This window comes from Panthera onca, chromosome X (assembly GCF_046562875.1).
Source record: "Panthera onca isolate mPanOnc1 chromosome X, mPanOnc1 haplotype 2, whole genome shotgun sequence".
NCBI classification, from domain to species: Eukaryota; Metazoa; Chordata; class Mammalia; order Carnivora; family Felidae; genus Panthera; species Panthera onca.
Window position 1 is genome coordinate 19,280,335 of NC_138357.1, and position 22,715 is coordinate 19,303,049.

Genomic DNA, 22,715 nt, shown 5'->3' on the forward strand with positions numbered 1-22,715 from the left:
TATTTTTTTTATTTTTTTTTTTTTATTTTTATTTTTTTTTTTTAACGTTTATTTATTTTTGAGACAGAGAGAGACAGAGCATGAACAGGGGAGGAGCAGAGAGAGAGGGAGACACAGAATCCGAAACAGGCTCCAGGCTCTGAGCTGTCAGCACAGAGCCCGACGCGGGGCTCGAACTCACGGACCGTGAGATCGTGACCTGAGCCGAAGTCGGACGCTTAACCGACCAAGCCACCCAGGTGCCCCTGTTGTTGCATTTTAAAAGGAAGTTTGGGAGGTAGACAAATACGCGGGCTCGAGAACGGTTTTCTTCTGTTCTGCTCTCTTCTCTCTCTTGCCTTTTTCCCTCGCACACATTGGCCCGATCCGCGTACGCCGTATAGTTAGAAACCAATGCTGTGAGGAACATCATCATTCTTTTCAGTGGTTTCCTTGGTAGCTATTCTTAGAAGCAGATTGTATGTTCACTTTGGAACCTTCATTTTCAAACTGAGTTTAATATCGCCATACTCTTTTTGCCTCCTATTCTACTTTCCCTCCAGAGGAAGAAGCAGACAGGTTCCATATTCAGTTGCTTTGAGTGACTGGGTTTGGGCCTGCCGGTTGTAGTCTGCAACAGTATTTAACATCCATTACTGCGTGTTTCCTTGTTCTATGTTTTAAGGTGTACTCCATGCTCTTGAGAAGGCAGAGCTTTTTATGACAATCAGTGTGGGCCACCTGCTCTTGACTTGTGGCTTTGTTTATGGGAGTACCAATAGACAGAATGAATATATTACAGTTTCCTCATTTGTAAATTGAAGGAATTGGACTGTGTTCTTTGAAGCCCCTTAAGAAGGTGTCTCAGGGGCCTCCTTGAGGAGAGGAAGAGAGACACGGGGACTTCACCTCCTGGCTGCACCGGAGAAGCTTTGCTTTCCCCTTTGCCAAGTCGAGTATTGAGTCAGATTTTGAGGGAGAAATGGTTCTATGGCTCCTTTACTCCCCCTTCCCCCGAAAAAAAGACGAAACTTGAAGGCCTTTCCACCTCTACCCTTCCATGACTTAATACCAGTGAAGGAACAGAATAACCTGGGGCACATTACCTTCTGGAGGACTGATCTTGGTGCCATTACATTCCGGCCTCCAAAGGAAAAAAACTAAATTGTAGTCCATTTGCTAAAAAAAATTGCAGTCATAAGGTCAGCAGCTTTTACTTACGCCATTTGGTTGTTTTGGGGACTGAAGGAGAGGTCAGAATAAAAACTGAACAGCAACACAACTGGAATATCAATCTGATTGTCTACCAGTTCATCTGGAGTTCAAGTGACCATTCAATTTATCGTCCAAACCAGGATGCTTATCGTCGAAACCGAGAGGTGCTTATTCCTACCCAGACCACATGTGCCACTAATTTGAAATAAGCAATAGGATTGTCCCTAGCGGACCGGGATTCATGGTTACCCTAGTTAGAGACGAAACTTGCGTTAACCCAGCAAAGAGAAGATTCTGATGAATTGTGTGCCGTAAAAGATTAGATGCTTATGGGATATTTCGTACTAGGATTGGGTGATACGAGGATTCGTTGATTGGTTGCATTCGTTATTTCAGTTTTGTTTGTTCTCTCTCATCTCCAGGCCATAAATTTGCAGGAAACAATTCTTTCCAGCATGTTTCTGTTCACTCCTTTTTCTCCTGATATTTTCCTTACAAATTGCAACAATTTGTTCACGCATAGGAGGGTGGATGTGTGCATGTGGGGGGATAGTGGTTATAATTAAAGGAATAATCTGATTGCTGAACTTCTGCCAACCCCAGCATCCATTATGAATCCTGCAGGTGCTCGTGTCAGAGTCCCGAAACAAGGCACAGTGACTCCAGATCAGAGTCATTTACATTTTAGCTCACCTCACACACCTGCCCTTCTTCAGCAAGTCCTTGGCTTCACCCTAATCTGGATAGGCAGACAGGCGCTGCTATGTGACTTGAATGAGTGTGTGTGCCTGCTTGTGTATGTGTGTGCATGTGTGCAGACTCGCGCTGAAGAGAAAGACGAGGAGTAGAAAGCCCTTTTTGTAAGCGTCTGAAAAGTGGTTGCTTTTAAATTAACCATCCCCCTTTCGATTCTTGGGTAAAGGGACAGGCCAGCACAAGTCTGGTTAGCCTAACTTTGCTAAGTCGGAGACCCCCTAGAGAACTGAGATTCCAGAACCTCTCACTTGGGGTAAAAGGCTGTAGATAAAACAAGAAGTGATTTTGAGACCCTTCGTTACCGATGAGAAGGTTGAGGGCCAGAAGGCTTGCCATTGTCCACACCAGCCCACTTCCCAGGGTAGGGACAAGGAAGCAGTTGTGGTTTCCCGGTGTCCCATTCTTCTTGACCTGCTTCTCAGAATTCATGGTGGGAAATCAGCAAGATCGGCTTTTGTATGTAAGATCCAAACGCCCTTAGCCTGTGCCGTAAGGAGCATGTGACTCAAAGTAAGAGTCACGATCCGTTTCTGATGTTTCTTTTGGTATAAATTTTTTTTAAGCAAGAGATTTCCTGGGTACCTTAGTACTGTTAAGTTGTTGGAGAACGTTCCTTTCTAAATATAACCCTAAATTTGTTTCAGAGTTAATGTGTATTCTACAGTCACTGTATTCTCGTATCTGCCTAAGAGATATTTGCGTAGTTTTGGGAGAATACAGTGAACACAAGCTGTAGGGCTTGATTTACTTTGAGTAAACATCACTTGCCACTTGTTTAGTTGAAAATACTCTTTCATGTCTGCTTTAAAGTTTGTATTTGCAATTGGAAACTTTTTTTTAAGATCTTTTTTTTAATGTTTGTTTATTTTTGAGAGAGAGAGTGAGAGAGAGCGACAGAGCACAAGTGGGGGAGGGGCAGAGAAGGAGGGAGACACAGAACCTGAAGCAGGCTCCAGGCTCTGAGCTGTTGGCACAGAGCCCGATGCGGGGCTCGAACCCACGAACCACGACATCATGACCTGAGCCGAAGTCGGATGCTTAACCGACTAAGCCACCCGGGAGCCCCGTAAACTTTTTAAATAATGTTGTGCTTCCCTGCTGAGCTTCTTGTAGGCTAAGGACTAACTTAAAAGCAAACCCTTCAGCTACGTTGGGTTATGTTATTTAAATCACACAATAATAAGACACTCGGGCATCAAATCAGTTTCTAAAGGAGTTAGAACACAATATATGTAAAAAAAAATCTCTCATCTCTGTAATGTTGTTGCTTAGAAGCCTGCAAGGAATACTTAGGTATTTGAGAAAATATTTATTACACTAATTTCTAGAGTATGACTATGAAATAGAAAATTTTAATATACAGTGGTATAGGGAAGACAATAAATGATCTATCAAAACCTTATTCCAAATTGAACATGCTGGAAAAAAGCCCCTATATTTGGTTAATAAGATAAGCTTCTTGACCAGTTTGGGGACCCAAGCACTGGTTTTTCATATGGGCTCCCACCACTGCCAGTTGCTGTCAAAGGGTAGTCTGCAGGTGTAACTCGAGCAACCCAAGAAATAGACATTCCTTCTTTTGGTGTCCGGTAGAATTAATTATTCTTGGGCGTGGAAAAGAAAGGCCTCTCAGAGTGGGGGATATATTTCCTAATTCCGGCCCGCCACCTTACCCACCCGCTCTACAAAGGTGTCTTTCAAAGTCAAATATGGAAAAGCACTGTGGTCTTGGGGACTAGTTACTGTATACCTAACTCAAACATGTTCCCACTTTCTGTTTGTAAGCGGATGCCCTGTTTTTCCAGCTAACTTTTGCAACACAAGAGTTGTAGTTACACGTTTAGCAATGATTTGATGATCACTGAAACCTTTTAAAGGCCATTAGCACCAGCAGGCTTAACTGACTCCAGGAGAAAGTCACTTCTTAGTTGAAGGACACTTGCCTCGCAGCTCACTCCACCGAGATTTACAGTCCCGACATCGGAAGAGTCCCCTTAATTAGTAACAAATGGCTCAAGAGTACTCTGGCGTTACACATCTCCGTATTCCTTACTCCGTCGTACTTGTCATGGTTCGTGATGCGTTTCGTATTTACCTGCCACGGCAGCAGTTTTGCCTGGAAGGGGGAAGTCTGTTGCGGCCTTTCAAGAACGCACAAGTGGTTGCATGCACCATGAAAATTAATAGCTCCTATGCCAAAGACAGTTGCGTTCTCATGGTTTTAATTAACACTGACATAATGGGACTGTGTCTACACCCCCACCCCAACTACAGGGGCTATAATTAGAAATCAGTGCTTTACATTGTGATGTCTAAATGATTGTCCTGCCTTGGAAACGATTTCCGTTGCTCCCCCTTCAGTTTTCTGTGTCCACAGTGCCCCAGCACATACAGGAGTGCTGCCCAAATTATTCTGCCATTTCCCGAATCACGATAAATGTAAATTTTATAAATCTATACAAAAAGCTTTTTTTTTTAAAAAAAAGTTTATCTATTTTGAAAGCGCACATGCATACACACGAGAGAGAGAGCGCGCGCATGAGGGGGTGAGCACGTGGAGGGGGGGGGGTAGGGGCAGAGACGGAGGCAGAGAATCCCAAGCAGGCTCTGTGCTATCCGCGCAGAGCCCGACGCAGGGCTCCAGTCCACAAACCGTGAGATCATGACCTGAGTTGAAATCAAGAGTCAAACGCTTAACCACATAAGCCACCCCGGTGCCCCTATACAAAAAGCTTTTAAGAAGCAGGGTGTAGACATTTTTTCAACACTTAATATTTGTTTTCACTCACAACCTTTATAAACAGTAGGATTGCAAAGAGGAAGGTAGGACTTGAGCTAATAGGGAAGGGAGTGGGATGGGAGGAGTGTGAAGGACTGAGGAAACTGAGCGGCATACTCTCAGGACAAAAATAGAGCCCTCTGTAAGCAGGTCAATACAACTGATGCTTCAGTCTTACCTACAGTGTGTCTATAAATATTCCTGAGTGGGTCCTGGTTAATTCCATGTATTTTGTTACGTCTTTAAAATCCTGTTCTCCGGGCGCCTGGGTGACTCAGTCGGTTGAGCGTCCGACTTCAGCTCAGGTCACGATCTCGTGGTCCGCGAGTTCGAGCCCCGCGTCGGGCTCTGGGCTGACGGCTCGGAGCCTGGAGCCTGCTTCTGATTCTGTGTCTCCCTGTCTCTCTGCCCCTACCCCATTCATGCTCTGTCTCTCTCTGTCTCAAAAATAAATAAACGTTAAAAAAAAAATTAAAATCCTGTTCTCAAGGAAATGGGAGCCTCTCATCGTCCTTTCTTCATGAGTGTTCAGTGAATTCAAAAACTAGGAAGTTGTTGAATAAACTCGTCACGTCTCACAGCGTGTTTGGGTTCCCTGTCTTTTTTTTTAACCATAATTTTGGGAAAGATTTTCCCCTTATTTTTATTGGGTGCTTATGTTACCAAGCAACCGATAAAATCTAGATCTTTTTTTGTTTGTTCAGTACTATTGGCTTTGCAGACCCAAAAAACGTTGCAGCAAATGTATGTCAGGGACTGGAATAAACTAAAAGGAAATGTGTTTTTAACTTCAGTGCAGCTTGTTGACCGCCATCACTGTGTAATGTGGCTTAAGGCTCGCTCTGAATTACTGAAACGAAATCCAGGCTGCGTGAAGAGTTCCTCTCCAGCATTTTTCTTTTCGTCAGGCTGCTTGCAGTAGTTTTTAAGGTGGTGCTTGGAAAATGGAGGTTATTTAGTAGAAAGTCGCAATCTATATTAGAAAAGTCTTTGCAGAGAAGGGGACTTTTCTGCAAAGCCTTTTTATAGCAGAAATGGTGTGCGGATATCAGCGTCAAATGTATATCTTGAGGATGGCAGGAATGAGTATCTTATGAAAGGGAAATGAGGGTTCTTCCTCCCTCCCATTGACTTTTACCATGAAACACAGACTGCCTCCTAACATCCTAAGACACTTTAGCCTTTAGAAAGACCTTGGTCAGTCTTGAAGGATTTTCTAAGACTTGGAAATTGGCTATTAATATATTGTCATGGGTCACTAACTCAGATTTTGATTTGAGTTCATATAGAAGTGTTGAGTCCTGATGATGTCCCTTTTCTACCATGCTGCCCCCCCCCCCCGCCAAAGTAAACAAGTCAAAGCACCTCATTCTTTTTTTTCAAGTTTATTTATTTTTGAGAGAGTGAGAAGGAGCAGGGGTGGGGCAGAGACAGAGGGGCACAGAGGATCCAAAGCGGGCTCTGTGCTGACAGCAGAGAGCCCGACACGGGGCTCGAACTCAAAAACTTGTGAGATCATGACCCGAGCTGAAGTCAGACTCTTAACCGACTGAGCCACCCAGGCACCCACACCACCTCATTCTTACATAAATAATGTCAAACCTTTTTCATATGTGATGCCCCACTTCCTAGTAGAAGTTGATCATCGCTGCCACATAGCTACAGTTCTTTCAAAATGTTAGAACTTTGGTAAAATAAGTGTATTGTTTTCTGGAGTTGTTGTTGAAGTAGCTCTTTTTTTCTCCATGTGCAGCAGTGTTTGCTTGAGCTGTTGAAATCTTGGTGAGCAGGGGCCGGTGAGTGGCATATATATTTTTTTCTTCGCCCCTGTGGCATCTTAAACCATTGTGATGTTATAGCATTGGCTGAATAAGTCCTTGTTTATTAAGTAGTATGTCCTCTCATCCAAGGATCTAGTCAAGTACTGATCCATGTGGATAAACATCCCTCCCCATCCCTGTGTGTGGATACCCTGTGCTGGGTCTGGGGAGCTGTGGAGAAGGCCCAGCCTCACGTGCTGCCCTCACGTTTCCTTCACTGTTCTCTGTTACTCAAAAGAAGCCATTCCGATACTCAAGGAAGTTGAGAGTACCTATTCTAGAACCAAAAATGCCTGCATGCAAATCTTGGCCGTTTACTGGACGATCATGTGTGAATCCCTTCAACTCTTTGGACCTCGGCTTTCTCATCTGTGAAATGAAATGATAATACTCCTCTCATACGATTATTTTGAGGCGTGAATGAGTTAATAGACACGTAAAGTACTCAGAACAGAGCCCGGCACCTAGTAAGTACTCTATAACTGTATCTTACGTACTAATAAAATCCAATAAAAGCTATCAGTAGACAGGTAATTCTGACATAGAGCAGAATATTTTACTCTTCAGCCTTGACATCAGGACCTTCATGATCATGAAACCATAAATGCTAAATAAGCTTTTTTCTCCTGAGCCCATTGATCCATTCTCTTAGTGGTTCAAAGGGGAAAGGGAAGAATGTATAATTTTCCCTTCTCTGTTTCTAAATACCATTTTGAGAAGTAACTCCTCTAAGAGAGGTCTGAGAAAACGTGCCTTTTATCAAAGTAATCATAACCCCTACTCCCACTCCTACCCCAGCCCCTAGGATTCTGAAATTACTGGCATCAGAGTTCAACAGACCCTTCTAAACCAAAGGAAAACCTCAAATGTTGGTCAAGAGTTGTAACCCAAAGGAACCATGGTGTTGAACATTTTTTTTTTGATTTTTAAACATTTATTCATTTTTGAGAGACAGAGACAGCGGAAGCAGGGGAGGGGCAGAGAGAGAGGGAGACACAAAATCCAAAGCAGGCTCCAGGCTCCTTGCTGTCAGCACAGAGCCCGACGTGGGGCTCAAGCCCACAAACGTGAGATCATGACCTGAGCTGAAGTCGGACACTTAACCGACTGAGCTCCCCAGACCCTTGGTGCTGAACACAGGGATCAAAGGAAGCCCTTGGAGTATAGTTTACCCCTTTTATCACTCTGCATGTGGCCCAATCTACCACTTGGACTTGGGTCTCAACGTAAATGTACTTTACTAAGTACTTACTTTAGTAAGTTATTTGGGGACTCAAGTCATTGATTTTGAGGGTTACGAGGGAGTAGAATGTGAATGAACTTGAATTTCCGTTGAAAATAAATAAAGTCCCAGAATGAAGCTCTTGAGGATTCTAAAAGATAGGTATCCATTTTGTTTCTTTTTTAAAAAAAATTTACATCCAAGTTAGTTAGCATATAGCGCAACAATGATGGAGTATTACTCGGCAGTCAAAAAGAATGAAATCTTGCCATTTGCAACTATATGGATGGAACTAGAGGGTATTATGCTAAGCGAAATTAGAGAAAGACAAATATCATATGACTTCACTCATATGAGGACTTTAAGACACCGAACAGATGAACACAAGGGAAGGGAAGCAAAAATAATATAAAAACAGGGAGGGGGACAAAACATAAGAGACTCTTAAATATGGAGAGCAAACAGGGTTACTGGAGGGGTTATGGGAGGGGGGATGAGCTAAATGGGTGAGGGGCGTTAAGGAATCTACTCCATTTTGTTTCTCCCCTGGGTACTCCAGAGTCCAAAGGGAGAGCTGCTCCTTGGCACTCTGGGTTCACCATCCTGAGCTTGGCTGGGTCGGTGAGAGGGGGACCCAAGGCCTGGGGAGTGGTCACATTGTTGCTATTACCTCTGGGGGTGGGGATGAGCATTACAGGGGACCCCTGTTTCTTTCCGTCTCCTGACTGTGTTACAACCCTCCTCTATACCGGGGCCTCATTCTCACACAAGGGTTTTGTTTTCCCAGGGTCTGAATTCCCTTCATGTGAAGTTCCTCACGGTGGTCTGGCTAATGGTTGTGAGACAAAAGATTCCATTCGATTTGCCCCAACATGGCTGTTGTGCGTGTGCTTCCCCATCGCAGTTTTCTTAGAACTTTGCCACCTCTCCTCGGTCCTGGTATTTAGTATTTCCAGAGCATGTTATAGCTCAGTTCCTTGTGATCGTTTTTAGTGGTTAGACCGCCAGTCCTGTGTGGAGCATGAGCCAGTGCTTAGCCAGAGAATGAAATGGAAAAAGTCGGCCAAACCCAGCTTCATAATCTTCCTTTAATAAAACTCTACTGTGTCATTTCCTTCAGTTTCTGTTTTTCAAACTCGAGCCAACGTGTCCCTGTGTTAGGGAACTGTACTACAAGATGTACTACATCCCAGATCTGACTTACAGTGGAACTAAGAATACAGCGGACCACGTCCTAGAGTTTAAAAAAAAAAAAAAAGAAGGAGAAAAAGGTCTCTCTGGAAAAAACTGTTTCTCGAGTATAACTCTTGGGCTTTTCAATTTTGCTTATTTCCTAAAGGCCCATACCATTTTGGAATGTCTGTGTGCCTCCTAGAGCAAGTTCCATATTCCAACACAGATTCCTACCTGCCTCCCGACCTTATCGCAAATACATTCCAGAGTAATCCCCACCGCTGAGATAAGTGCTCAGTAACTATTTGTTGGCACTTTAGCTTTCTACGTGTTTTTGTACTGAGACATTGTTTCCTCTTTTTTTTTTTTTTTTTTTTTTTTGGAGAGAGCTGGCACCAGCAGGGGAGGGGCAGAGAGAGAGAATCTTAAGCAGGCTCGAGGCTCAGTGCGCAGCCCAACTCAGGGCTCGATGCCACGAACTGTGAGGTCACGATGGAGCCACCCAGGCGCCCCAACGTTGTTAACTCTTAAGCATAATATTCAACAAACGCCATAGGCTATTCTGTGATTTCTCGTAGAGATTTACATTCTGACTCTTTACGTCTCTCAAGTACAGGCTTTTAGCAGTATCATTAAAGAGGAAAGCAACCGATGCCCCAGCTGAGAGTTTCATGTCTGGTGTGTAGTAAGAAGACAGGGAAGCACGATCCGTCTGGGAAATGTTTGATCAGGTGCAGTTCTAGAATCAGATGTACAGGGTGACTGTCAGCAAGTCAGTTGATCTGCTTGGCTTTGGTTTTCTTATCTCTTAAATGTGAGAGCCTGACTATGTGATCTCTAAGGCCCCTTCCAGCTCTGACTTCTGTGACGCCAGGATTGTCCAGCCACCTCCTCTCTCCAGGCCTGTTTGCTCATCCACAAAATGAGGGGGTGGGGAGGACAGGCGTTAACCGCCTGTGACTTTCAAAGGAATGAACTTTTAGTCATCCAGACTGGTTGGGGAGCCAAGATTACGCTGGACGTTAAAACATAATTAAAAGGACTAACATGGGCCTGGTTAAGACTTTGGAAAAGTCCTAATTCTTTATAGGGAATGTTGACTTTAACATAAACGGGTACCACCTTGTTTTTGGATGTTCCCGCCCCGCCCCTTTTAGGCTAGAGGTCTGGTGAAGATAAGAGGGTGTGTGTGTGTATACATCAGGTAGGAGCCCAAAGGTGTTAAGGTTTTCTCCTGCTAGTTCCAGCCCCCCCGCCCCCCGACCTCTGCCCCGGTTCCTGTTCCTAAGGGTACTGTTGATAAGCGGCATCCGAAGTCACGCGGAGGAGGTGAAGTGCGCGGCCAGACTGCCCTGGGTCTGGGCAGTCCCAGACCCTGGGACTGCCCTGGGTCCCAGCATGTGCTCCCTGCGCTGGTGTAAAGTTCACGTGTGCAGACCGAGAAGGATGCACTAATCCTCTCCTAGTGACCCCGAAAAGCCGAGGCTGGGGAGAGAGAGAATGGAAGACGGGAACCTTTGGGCAGCTGCCAGCGAGTGATGCCTCGCCACGCTTTCTAAGCATCGATGAAAACGTATGGCCCGTGGAACCAGCTCTTGCGGGCCTCAGACAGCATCACCGTATAGAAGTAGAAAGAGGAGGGGCTCCCGGGTGGCTCGGTCAGTTGAGCGTCTGACTTCGGCTCACGTCATGATCTCACAGTTTGTGGGTTCGAACCCCACATCCGGTTCTCTGCTGTCAGCGCAAAGCCCACTTCAGATCCTCTGTCTCCCTCTCTCTGCCCCTCCCCCACTCACACACACCCTCTCTCTCTCTCTCTCTCTCTCTCTCACTCTCTCTCTCTCTCTCTCTCTCTCAGAAATGAATAAACATTAAAAAAAAAGAAGTTGGGGTGCCTGGGTGGTTGTCGGTTAGGCGTCCGACTTTAGTGGCTCAGGTCATGATCTCACAGTTGGTGAGTTCGAGTTCTGTGTCTCCCTCTCTCTCTGCCTCTGCCCCGCGCCCCACCCCCACACACTCTCAAAAACAAACAAACATTAAAAAATTTTTAAAGAAAATAAATTAAAAACAATAAGTATAAAGCAGACACTAAGTGGACGGCCAGCCCAGTCTGACCTGGGTACCGTTTTTCATCCTTGCTACTTCCCTTCGTCGTGAACTTTAGTCGCCTCCTGTGTCGTGCCACATGGAATCTCCGTGTCTGCCTGGTCTTCATGTGCCTTCAGGCCCTGGCCACACGCACCCTCCTTCCTTGGCATTCAGTCTTAGTCCCCGCACCTGCTCAGCCCCACCCGCTCGGTACGCCCTCTTACAGCCCGTGTTCATTTCCCTCTCCCCGGCTTGGACGGTCTCCCTTCATTTGGCCAGTTAAATCCAACCCTTTCTTCAAAATGTAACTGAAGCCTCCTCTCTTCCATCAGGTTTCCCCCTGAACACTGTGTTGTACTGCTCCCGGGCCTCGGAAGGCCTCCGCCTCACCCCACGTTTACATTTACTCAGATTCACGTCTGTAGAGTATTTGTTGTTTTTTCCCTTCTGCATAGCTACTGGCACAGAATGGAGTACAGACTGGGTACCCTTCTAAACCTTGATTGGGGGATTAAGGTTCAAAGGACAGTCTTGTGGTCTGTGTGTTTGAGAAGAAGATACGCTTGGGTCCCAGTCTGGCAAGGCAGAGGCCACCCCAGGCCAGGCATGGCGGGCAGGAGGAGGTCACCTCTGCTGTGTCTCGTGGCCGATCCCGGAGATTTACTTGTAAGAGGACTTTGAAACAATTGAGCCATGGAAAATGAGAGTGAGTGAGTGTGTGCAAGACAGAGAAGGACTGGGAGGGAGGAAGAATGGGAGTCTACAGGGTGGGAAATCCATGCACCTTGATGATTTAAGGTTAAGCCCTGTTGCTCCCTCCCTCCACCCTTGTTCCCAGCCTCCCTCCTTCCTTTTATCTAATCTTCCTCTAGAAGAAGCAGGCCGGGCCCGCTCAGCATGGTCTGTCACAACTCATCCTCAAGTTGAATTTGTGGCCCAACCTTCAGGGTCAGCTTGATGGACTTGGAATTTCTGTGTTATCTTGGCCCCACCATTGTCTTTCTCTTCTCCCAAACCAGGTGAACCCCACTGCCCAGTGTACCCATGCCTTGTTGAGGATGGTCTACTGCTCCCACTGCCAGGGGCTCGTGACCGTGAAGCCATGTTACAACTACTGCTCAAACATTATGAGAGGCTGTTTGGCCCACCAAGGGGATCTTGATTTTGAGTGGAACAATTTCATAGGTGAGTAAGCGAGGGAAGTATTTGTGTCATTGGAGGTAGCTCAACGCCAGCCATAAGGAATGTTGTAATTGTCATCTGTGAAAGTTCTGTTCAGTATTTATTGTCTGCCAGGGTTCTGACTGTACTCAGAGTTCATACCGTTCTACAAGTTCATTTACTTGTAGAAGACATTAGACACGGTGAGTAGCAAGTTTTAATAATGAGAATGGGATTTTTTGACATTTTCCTCCTAAAGGTCAGTTTTCGTTAAACACGATAGGTTTGTGTCCATGTAGATGCTGGAGTACAGCCATCACTGAGTGAGCTTTTTGTTTTTTCTTTTATGCTTATTTATTTATTTTGAGAGACAGAGAGAGACAGAGAATTGAGTGGGAAAGGGGGAGAGAGAGAATCCCAAGCAGGCTCCGTGCCGTCAGCATAGAGCCCAACTCGAGGCTTGATCTCACGACCCATGAGCTCATGTCCTGAGCCGAAATCCACCCCCTGAGCCACCCAGGCACCCCACTGGCTGAGCTTTTGAATCATTACACCTGTCACACTGTGACCAAATCTTCTGCATACTGGACGGATACCCCTTGGGTATTTGAAGTGCAATCCAGTTGTAAGAATTTAGGAGTTCTGTTTCTGTAGAGGATTTGATAGAAGTAGACCGCTCTGGTGGGGACGGAGGGGCTCTTGATCTAGTCATTTTAGAGGTAAACACTCTGAACGTGCACCTGAAGCCCGGCATCCAGACCGCCATGTAAGCGAAGGACCCAATTTCCGAGAGGGTTAATCGACATCTGTGGGAAAGGACAAGTGAAGGCTAATTTAAATGTCCAGTCATCGACTCCCTTGACGTGCTTTTCATGCATAGCTTAGTCTTAAAACATCAGTATGGACGTTCCTGTGATAGTGGCACCGAATACACATACTAACAGCTCACAAAAGCAAACTTCGCTTCTTGCCCCAGCCCCCAGTCACATTTGTGTAATTGCAGAACTTAAGTGCATACAATTTGCTGGCACTTTTGGGGGGGGGGGATTGGAGTGGGAGAGAATGCTTTCTAGTCTGCATGAGAGCTAATTACCATATTAAGTCTGTTTGAAAATGCATCAATAAATTGGCTCCAGCAGATTCTTGAGCACACTGACACAGGGGAAAAAAAAAGACGTGAATATTAAGCACTTCGGCACAATTGTAGCCTAAATAGCTCAAAGCTAGAAGACCTGAGGAAAAAAAATCTACGTGCAGAAAAGCCGAATCCCATGAAAGGGAAGGCCTAAGACCAGCGAAGGCAACACGCGGACAAATGGCGCCTCATGCCCAGAATGAAGCCAGGGGGGAGATCGTTGTTTTCGACTGTTTCCCATGGCAAGGAAAGCTCGTGGCATTTCCAGATCTAAAGTTGATGCTTTTGCTCTCTCTCTCTCTTTTTTTAATCCCACCCTCACCCCCACACCCGAATGCCACATTTGCAGTTCAATTTTGCTAACTTCATTCTTGTAATGTTGGTTAGCCTTTTTACTTTATAACACCTCACGTACTAGTTCTCGGGGCAAAGGAGTAGAATTCGCCATACGGTACCAACGACGTACGGTGACGGTCACCCAGTTTTGCCAACTTGTGTCCGGATCCGTTAGGAGTAAGGTGCAGAGGGGGGCGTGTCCCTTGCACTATTCCTTTGTTCGAACACGTCTGGCAGAAACTGTAACTCGTGGCATTAAAACACACATTCCCCCGTTTTTAACAAAATATTTTTCCAAGGGCCCACATCAAATCAAAACCGTGCTCTGGCTTGGCTTAATTAATGTTTTCAACCAGGTACTGTGAGGCTGAGGTGCTGCTGTTATTCTTGTTGAGAGTCTTAAAAATTACATCTGTTCCCTTTCAAGAAACCAAATTAAACCCAAGTGGAAATCGATAGGATTTCTGAATCAATTTTCCTCAGTTATTTGGAATGATCCTTTTTTGGAGGGATGAGGTGTATAATGGTATCTAAACCTAATTTTTAATGGGTATTTTATTCTTTCTGTCTAAAAGGCCGGGAATAATAGACATTGTTCATCCCCTGTGCTTTTTGTATGAATTTTCACCAGGGTTTAATTTGCTCTGTGGTTGTGGAATTCACTCCCAATTTACATGCCTCAGCTATAAGTTCTTTTTTTTCCTTTCTTTGCAAAGAATTTTGCTTTCCCCTTTAAACGGCTGCAGTTAATGAATGGTCAAGGGCTTCCCCCCACCCCCACTTCTTTAAATCAGATCTTGGGGTTAAGTCGGGGAAACTGCCTTTTGTTCTCCCCAGTCAGTCATGAGGCCGAAGGTGTGGGTTTCTGATCATTGGCGGCACAGTGTGAAAGGAATCGCTTTGCCTAGCGCGAAGGGGACACTTTGTTGATGGGGCGGGGCCGACCCAGTGCCAAATAACCTGAGCACTGAAGTCCCGCAGTTGGTCTAGACCCTTGGAGACACTAAGCATAGGTTTTCCACATCTGCCTTCTGGCCGCCACGTCCTCCTTTTCCTTCTGAGTTGCATCTACAGTGTGGTCAGCCTTTATCCAGATGGATCCAAGCAGTTTGAAGCGCCCTGGACTTGGTTTTGGAAGAGGTTGGTTCAAGAGGTCAGCCAAATACTACCCCCCACCGCCGCCCCCCTGCACCCCCCCCCCACCGAAACAAAGCCAGTTTCTGGAAAAGCATAAGTGATGCTTGGTTGCGCCTCGTTTTCCATCACCTACTGTAGCTGCGTTAACAGTCATCTGACTCCTAGCCAGCCTTATTCATGTCACACGTTGCTGCCAGCATGAATTTTGTATTGGGGTCTTAGGGTTGCTGGCAGGAGGCAGGAACCAGTCAGACACCCCGCAAATAAGAGGCCGGCAGCCTAGACCAGCCGGAAGAAAAAACACCAAACCAACCATCTTTGGATGTCTCTTGGGGCTTCGACATCAGGGCTCCTACGGAAGAGCCTCCCTGACAGCCGACCGTGACTCCCCCGGGGGTGGGAGGCAGCTCGCGCATTCTTCAGCCGCGCAGCGCCCAGCGCCATGGCACCGGCCCCAACAAAGGCCCGGCTTCCCTCCATTCCCGGAGTTTACAAAGACGCCAAACAGCCAGAAGAATCGGGTTTATGTTTCCTTTCAGTCTTTCACAAACACATTAGCGATCTGGCCTTTCCTCGCCACTAGGGGAATAAGTAGTTTCAAAACGCGCTGGTTTTTTTTTTCTTGTTTAAAGCTCTGCATTTTGGATGTTTATTATCTGTCTATTCATAATATTTTTATTTGGAGCAAGCGACTTCTTCGGCGAAGAATGTGCTTTCTGTACGTGCCAGCCCTGATGCTTTGACAATGATGAACACATTTAAGTTGTGCTCCACTTGTTTACAAAAGTCTCCTTTTGCTAGCACATCAAAAGCATTTTTCCTCCTCTGGGACAATGGTATATTCATGCCGGCAGCCTTTGCTTAGAGGTTGGAAGCGTCACTTTATTGGCGCTTACCACAATGCAACCTGAAACTTCATTTGTTATTACTTTAAAAAAAAAAAAAAGCGCATTTCACGGAAATCTGTTTGTGGTTTGTGACATCGCCATTGCAGTTGAGAGCAATGATCCCCGTGCCTTAAAATGGTGTGTTGTATTTGTCCTAGGTTCAAGGTGAAAGGTTGATGGCCAAATTTGGTGTCATTGATATGCTGATGCTAAAACTCCTTTGCACTGGAAAGTTTAGGTAGGAGATCCACGTGGTGGCCTGCGGCCTTCTTTGAAAAGGGCACATAATAATCTTCTGGAAACTAGCCCTCCTTTCTAGGAGCTGTCTTTGGCCTACCTGAAGGCTGTGGATAACATGGGCCTACCTACCCTTCTGCCGTGCTTTCGGCACTAGAGTGGAAAGGGGAGAGAACAAGTTGAAAAGTCCAGTGCTTGTCAGGAGTGTCCTTTTCCCATTCGGACATCCAATTTGCCTGACATTTCTTGGTGAAAATTAGAGGACACTGAAAACACCAAGCCTCATAATCCCAATGAGCGCATACGGCAGACAAACAAGTACAGCGTATTTTAAGAGAGTCCGTGTGTGCCGAAGCCTTCTAGACTCCTCCAGAATGTGAAAGTAACTCGCAGACTGATCCGTGAAGACTCACGCTGTGAGCACGTGGCTTTCTGTGTGCTGTGGCCTTGTGTTGTCTTTTCACCAGAACAAAAAGGAGGTACATCTTTTTGCGTTACTACTCGAGGCCCTTGTGTTTGAAATGGGAAGTTTATCTTAACACAAAATTGCATTTTTCAAAATGTCATTATTTGAAAAGTCATTAGAATTCCTAGGAACACTGTCATTTGTACTTTGCAGGTGTGCACTCAGGGATCTGAAAGGGTTTCATTTCAAAAATGAAAGCAAGAAAGGGATATGCCAGGATTTTAACAGATTTGCGTTTTTGAGTCGGACAGCCTTACAGTGATAGCCACTGACACACGAAGGAATGAATAATCAGTATAATAGAACATTCCTGATTGGGTTTCCTTGCTGTGGAATAGAGCATTCACCTGGCCACTTCACACTTTAGAGAGCTAGCAATGCATAGTGACTAAAAGCAGTTCGGTGTAATAGAAAAAGCTGTAAAGGGCGCCTGGGCGGCTCAGTCTGTTGAGCGACTGACTTCGGCTCAGGTCATGATCTTGCAGTTTGTGAATTCCGGCCCCACGTCGGGCTCACTGGCCTCAGCCTGTCAGCACAGAGCCCGCTTCAGATCCTCTGTCCCCCTCTCTGCCCCTCCCCTGCTCATGCTGTCTCTCAAAAAAATAAACATTTTTAAAAAAGAAAAACATGAATTATGATGCATGCCTCCTCCCACCCCCCACCCCCCGAAACGAGAGACAATAAAATAACCACACTGATGACCCAAGGCCAGACTGACGATTTACTGTTTATGCTGTATTGTTCTTCCCCAAACGTCATGTTAGACGCGATGCTGATGGTGGCGGAGAGGCTCGAGGGCCCTTTCAACATCGAATCGGTCATGGACCCCATCGATGTGAAGATTTCCGATGCTATTATGAATATGCAAGAGAACAGTGTGCAAGTGTCCCAGAAGGTAATGAAGGCAGGACACTGGAAAGGACGGGCAGAGCCCCTCCCCTGCTCCAGCTTGGGACACGACTCCCCTAATGTGACTCGTGCTTGCCTCAATGCAGGTTTTCCAGGGATGTGGACCTCCCAAGCCCCTCCCGGCCGGCCGGATTTCCCGTTCCATCTCTGAAGGTGCCTTCAGCGCTCGCTTCAGACCGTATCACCCTGAGGAACGCCCAACCACAGCAGCCGGCACTAGTTTGGACCGCCTGGTGAGCAGTTTGGCAGGAACAGCCGCGTTTAATGGCAAAGAACTGAAAACATTTGCTCCGAATGCATTTTTAGTTGGAAGGCTTTCAAGTGCGGGTCTTTCAGGTGAAACTTCTCAAGCAACTTGCATGCGGATGTCAATAAATCTGCCTCTGATTTTCTAGCTCATAAAGTCGGTACGTAGTTAGGAAACGTGATGCATGTACTGTGCGCCCATCGCTGTGCATGTTATAGGGACGCAGTAAGACTCATCCTCGTTCTCAGCCCCAGCAAAGAGGGAGAAGCCGACATCCCAGGCTTAAGTGACAAAGAGGGTGTGTAGTAAGCGCTGGGACGGTCGGAAAGTACGAGCACGTGGCAGCAGGCTGTGCATACAGTAGGAGGAGGGAGCGCGATGACAGGCACTCACTTTCACAGAGGGGTTGCTCTAGATGCTTGAGCCAGAGTGTAAAAGCCTGGTGGGAAGAGAGGGTGTCTTCTCATTGTATCTACAGGGCACGGAGGCTGGCAGGCGGCAGATGGTGGTTGTAATAAAGAGGTAGAGTGGGCAGCGGATCCGGGCAACTCGTTCAGAGCTTGCATTTCGACTCTTAGTTCATGGGCGTGATTTTGCTCTTTTCTGTGTACATTTGATCTGCATTTCTCTCTTGTGACTCAAGTTGAAAATGAATTACATAGCACTCTGGAGCTACTTTAGAAATGATCAGAAGATACACGTTTAGGTGGCCGTGAGTTTTTTACAGAGCGCTTGCTTCCCCCCCCCCCCCCCCCCACCTCATTAGGTTACCGATGTCAAGGAGAAGCTGAAAGAGGCCAAAAAGTTCTGGTCCTCTCTGCCCAGCACCGTTTGCAATGACGAGAGGATGGCCGCTGGGAATGGCAACGAGGATGGCTGCTGGAACGGGAGAGGCAAGAGCAGGTCAGCCCCGGGAGCGCTCCAGAGGGGGCCGTGTCTGTTGTCAGTTGAGGGAGGCATCCTGGAGCATCTCACAGTAGGTGGCAGTGACGTGGAAGGCTTCTGGGCGTTCTGAGGAATGGGCTTTACCCCGTAGGCATTGGGAAGGCACCCGGCTACTTACAAAGAGTACTGGGCCCAAGGTTTGTGACGGCAGTTCCAACCCCGCGTGAGGGCTGCAGCCAGGGCTCAGGCCGTTCCAGTAGTTTCGTCTTTATGGTACTCGGCCCCTCCCTGTGGGTCTTTGCCCACCAGCTTCGCCTCCTAAAGCACCAGTTCTCCAAAGGTCTCGTGCTCTTCTCGGGTGACGTCTTGCGTCCCTCCCCCTAGACACTTAGCAACTTTGCTCCGTAGCCTCCGTATCGGCACTTGACTCTGAGCCACCAACCTCCATTGCTTTCCAAAAAAGGTTCCCATCAAATTGGAGAAACAAGATGCCTGCCCGGGAAAAGGAGAAATCCAAGCTCTTTAGAAGCGGAAGAACTTCCGGGGCATCGCCCTCCGTGGAAATAACTAGACTCCAAGCAGGATTCTCTGGTGATCTTTGGCGACCTTCTGTTTTACTGATCATCTTCACAGGGTCGTTTCTCATTTCAGATACCTGTTCGCAGTGACGGGGAACGGGTTAGCCAACCAGGGCAATAACCCAGAGGTCCAGGTCGACACCAGCAAAACGGACATGTTGATCCTTCGTCAGATCATGGCCCTTCGGGTCATGACCAGCAAAATGAAGAACGCGTACAACGGGAATGACGTGGACTTCTTTGATATCAGTAAGCGTCTGTCGCGGTTTGAGATTTACACCTCGTCCTTGGGCGCCTTGTGACGAGAACAAACAGAATGAAACCTCTGTTCCGTTTTTTTAACCACTAGGCGATGAGAGCAGCGGAGAGGGAAGCGGCAGTGGTTGTGAGTATCAGCAGTGCCCTTCGGAGTTGGAGTACAACGCGACTGACCACTCGGGGAAGAGCGCCAGTGATAAAACCGGCGGCACCGGCACCCGCGTTGGGGCGCAGCCCTACCTCCTCGCTGTCTCCTGCATCTTGTTCCTGGTTATGCAGAGAGAGTGGAGATAATTCTTGATTGTCGAGAAAAAAAGTTTCCGTCAAAAAGTTAAGGAGGCAACCGGTTATCACTTTTATACCATCCTAGTGACTTTGCTTTTTAAATGAATGGACAACGATGTACAGTTTTTACTATGTGGCCACTGGTTTCAAAAAGGCTGACTTTGTGTTTTCATTCAGTTTTGCGGGGAAAAGGGACTTGGATGTCAAGTCACTTCCTGCTCCCCTGGAATCCTGTTAAACGTGGCTAACAGTGTAGGTACAGAACTGTAGTTAGTTGTGCATTTGTGATTTTATCACTCTTGTTTGTTTGTTGTTGTTTTTTTTTTCTTTTTGTTTGTGGGGTTTTTTTTGTTTTCCTTCAATTATGATCTCACCTTGTTTCTTACAAGAAAACCAGGGTCCTTTCTTGGCATGTAACATGTACGTATTTCTGAAATATTAAATAGCTGTACATGTTATCTTATTAAAAGGAAAAGCCCAACAAGCAGTGAAATTTCCATTTATCCCTGTTGTTTTAGTTGCCTTATCTGGAGACGAGTGGATGTGATTTTGTTTTTTACTAAGTTAGGGCAGATCGCGAAGGCCGTACAGGGGGCTTCTGAAACACTCGTTCGCTGTGTTCGAGTATCAGTGCAAGAAGAAGGCTATGCCTCGTTTATGGCCAGGGACCGGAAGAGACTGCAGACTATCCCCATCTTGGTTGAATTGAGTTACACAAACTAAGATCACAGATCGGTCCTTTCCTTAAACCCGTTTATACTTAAAGTGTAGCCCATTTAGAAGAAGATTTCTTTTGAATACACTCTCCCTGGAAATCTAGAAGGCATTCAGGATGTCCCCGTTACCACATGTTCACACCTAGCTCGGGGGTGGGTTTTTGTCTTTTTGTGTTTTATCCAGGCGAGTTTAGCAAGCCGCTGTATGCTGGTCTTCACGTCCACGCCGACCTGCTTTGAATTGGTACCCCGATGGCCGAAATAAGTGACCGATAAGCTCATTTGGTCCCCCCTGTTATGGTGTACCGGATCTCAAACCCAGCCATATAGTGGAGGGAGCTGTCTGGGGGCTAGTCAGAACCAGGGTACAGCCTGGGCTCACGGGATAGCTGTCAACATTCAAAAAGTCTGTGTCTGTGCATTTGCATTTGGTTTTGGATTCCAGTTTGTGTAAAAAAGATTTCTAAGGTGTCCTGCTTGAGTCTTCTTGCCCAGGCCTCTCTGATGAAAAAGACAAAGGACTGGCAGTGGTTCACGGCGCTGTGCCACCCTAACGGCCAAGACGTCCACCGGGGGCGGGGGGAGGGGTGATCTGCGTGTCCGGAATCTTTTCATGTGATGTTGTTTTTGGAGGGGGATGGGAGAGAGGAGATAGATCTGAGAAGACGGTATCTTAGCGGTGACCCTTAGGAACCCGTTGCTTGTATCCTCACAAACGACGGCTCATAAAACTATGAGAATGTAACAAATCACTTTAAGAAGGAGTTCCCGAAAGTCTTCAGAAAGAAAATTCTGCACGTCTCTTCCTGCTCTAGACAGCCATTAAGATCCCAACCGATTCCACAGAAGCTAAAACCCACAGAGAGGTGGTTTGTGTTCTTGTTCAATCTTCAGTTGTAAGAGTAATTCTCTATTTTTATATTGAAACATAATTACTTGATAGCTCAGGGTCTACATTTCATTCAACTTTTTACACCAAATTCTGCAGAATGGTCAAATGGAATATTGGGGGCTGTTGTAAACAGAGGCTTAATTTTATTAGAAGTAGCCAGTTATTTATTAAAGCATGATGTTAATAAAATAGGCATATTCTGGCTGGTGTGTATAAGTGTTTTTTTTTAAAACAAATCACAGAAGACAAAATTGAAAAGGTGCTCCATTTATGTATGAGGAAAATGGATTGTAAATAGCTCAGCCGCCTTGTGAGAACTTGGAAAGTGTGCTGATACTTAGTAACTACCTCAGTTGTGAGGAATTTCCTTTTTAGCTTAGACTGCTATTACTTTTACTTGGTAGAAATGAATCTGGTCTCCAAACTGTGGCTCAAAGAGTTATCCCCGTAGACCTTGTTAGATTGTTTTTAATTTAAAACCTTGAACTCTGCCCAGCTGTTTTCTTTCAGTCAAGTTCTCTACACCAATAACATTTTCCGAATTAAATATTCTTGAAGGTTCTTCTGGACTCTGACGGATTTGTTTTCTTTCTTTGCATTTTTCCCTGTTACCCTTTTATTATTTAAATTGTCTCTTGCTTTTGAACTTGAACTATGGAATAAACAAATCATAGATTTTTCCATTCAGATCTGACTGGATAACTCTTGGCTTCTAACCAGCTGGCAGGCTCACCGTTGCACCCCACTCTTCCCCCACCCCCCCAAAAAAAGAATAAAGGCAAGTTGAATATTTTAAAATCTTAAGAGTTCAGAGTATGAGGTAGAATAAAAGCTTTGTTAGTAGACCTGACTTTTCCAGAGTCTCCGTTCATAGCATGTGACTTTGTGTTTTACAAAGTCATTTGGAAGTTCTTTTTCTTTCCCAGTACTTCACCACTCTTGTACCTTAAGAAAAAAACATTTTAACGACTCTTAGATGTACATTTCATTTCAGAAAAGAGTCTGTAATCAGCACCTATTATTTGATAAAAGGCAAAGGACAGAGAATCGATGTGCACGTTAAAACTTTCCTCCCTCGGTGTTAGAAACCTAACAGTTCACATGAAGTAGAATTTGCCACCTGTGATTCTAGAACCAGCATAAAAATAGATGTAGGTGATGCCACACAAAATCCGGCTTGGCCTTCTGCGTCTGCAGAATGTGTCCACTTGCAGAGCTGAACGGTACAGTACGTTCATAACCGGATCTGCTCCAGGAGGCCTGCGTGTGCTTTCTCACCCTCGAGCAAATGCCAAACTACCAAGTACAACTTTCCTGCCTTTTTCGAAACCAGGAAAAAAGAAGCACTGGGAACATTTTTTCCAACTCAGCACTTCGTTTTGGGGGGGGGGGGGGGAGACGTAGCTCTGCATTCTGGGATACACTTTATTGTACAAGCTCAGTTTCCATTTTTAACCTCCTCCGGTTACTTTCTCCTGGAAGTCCTTACAGATGTGAAAACTCTCTGGGAGATAACGTACGGTAATCTAGGAATTCCAGGCCATCCGTCAGGCA

The 22,715-nt window shown here is 45.9% G+C and overlaps 1 protein-coding gene across 1 annotated transcript in view; it reads left to right on the plus strand.

Annotated features, from left to right (window-relative positions):
- Positions 1-21,363, plus strand: part of GPC4 (glypican 4) — a 108,826-nt gene extending 87,463 nt beyond the window's left edge. Inside the window, exons 4-9 of the mRNA XM_081793977.1 lie at positions 12,052-12,217; positions 17,156-17,286; positions 17,387-17,533; positions 18,314-18,450; positions 19,084-19,259; positions 19,360-21,363. Coding sequence (XP_081650103.1) covers positions 12,052-12,217; positions 17,156-17,286; positions 17,387-17,533; positions 18,314-18,450; positions 19,084-19,259; positions 19,360-19,562 — 960 coding nt within the window. The 3' untranslated portion in view covers positions 19,563-21,363. The remainder of the gene's footprint in view (positions 1-12,051; positions 12,218-17,155; positions 17,287-17,386; positions 17,534-18,313; positions 18,451-19,083; positions 19,260-19,359) is intronic.
- The last annotated feature ends 1,352 nt before the right edge of the window (positions 21,364-22,715 follow it).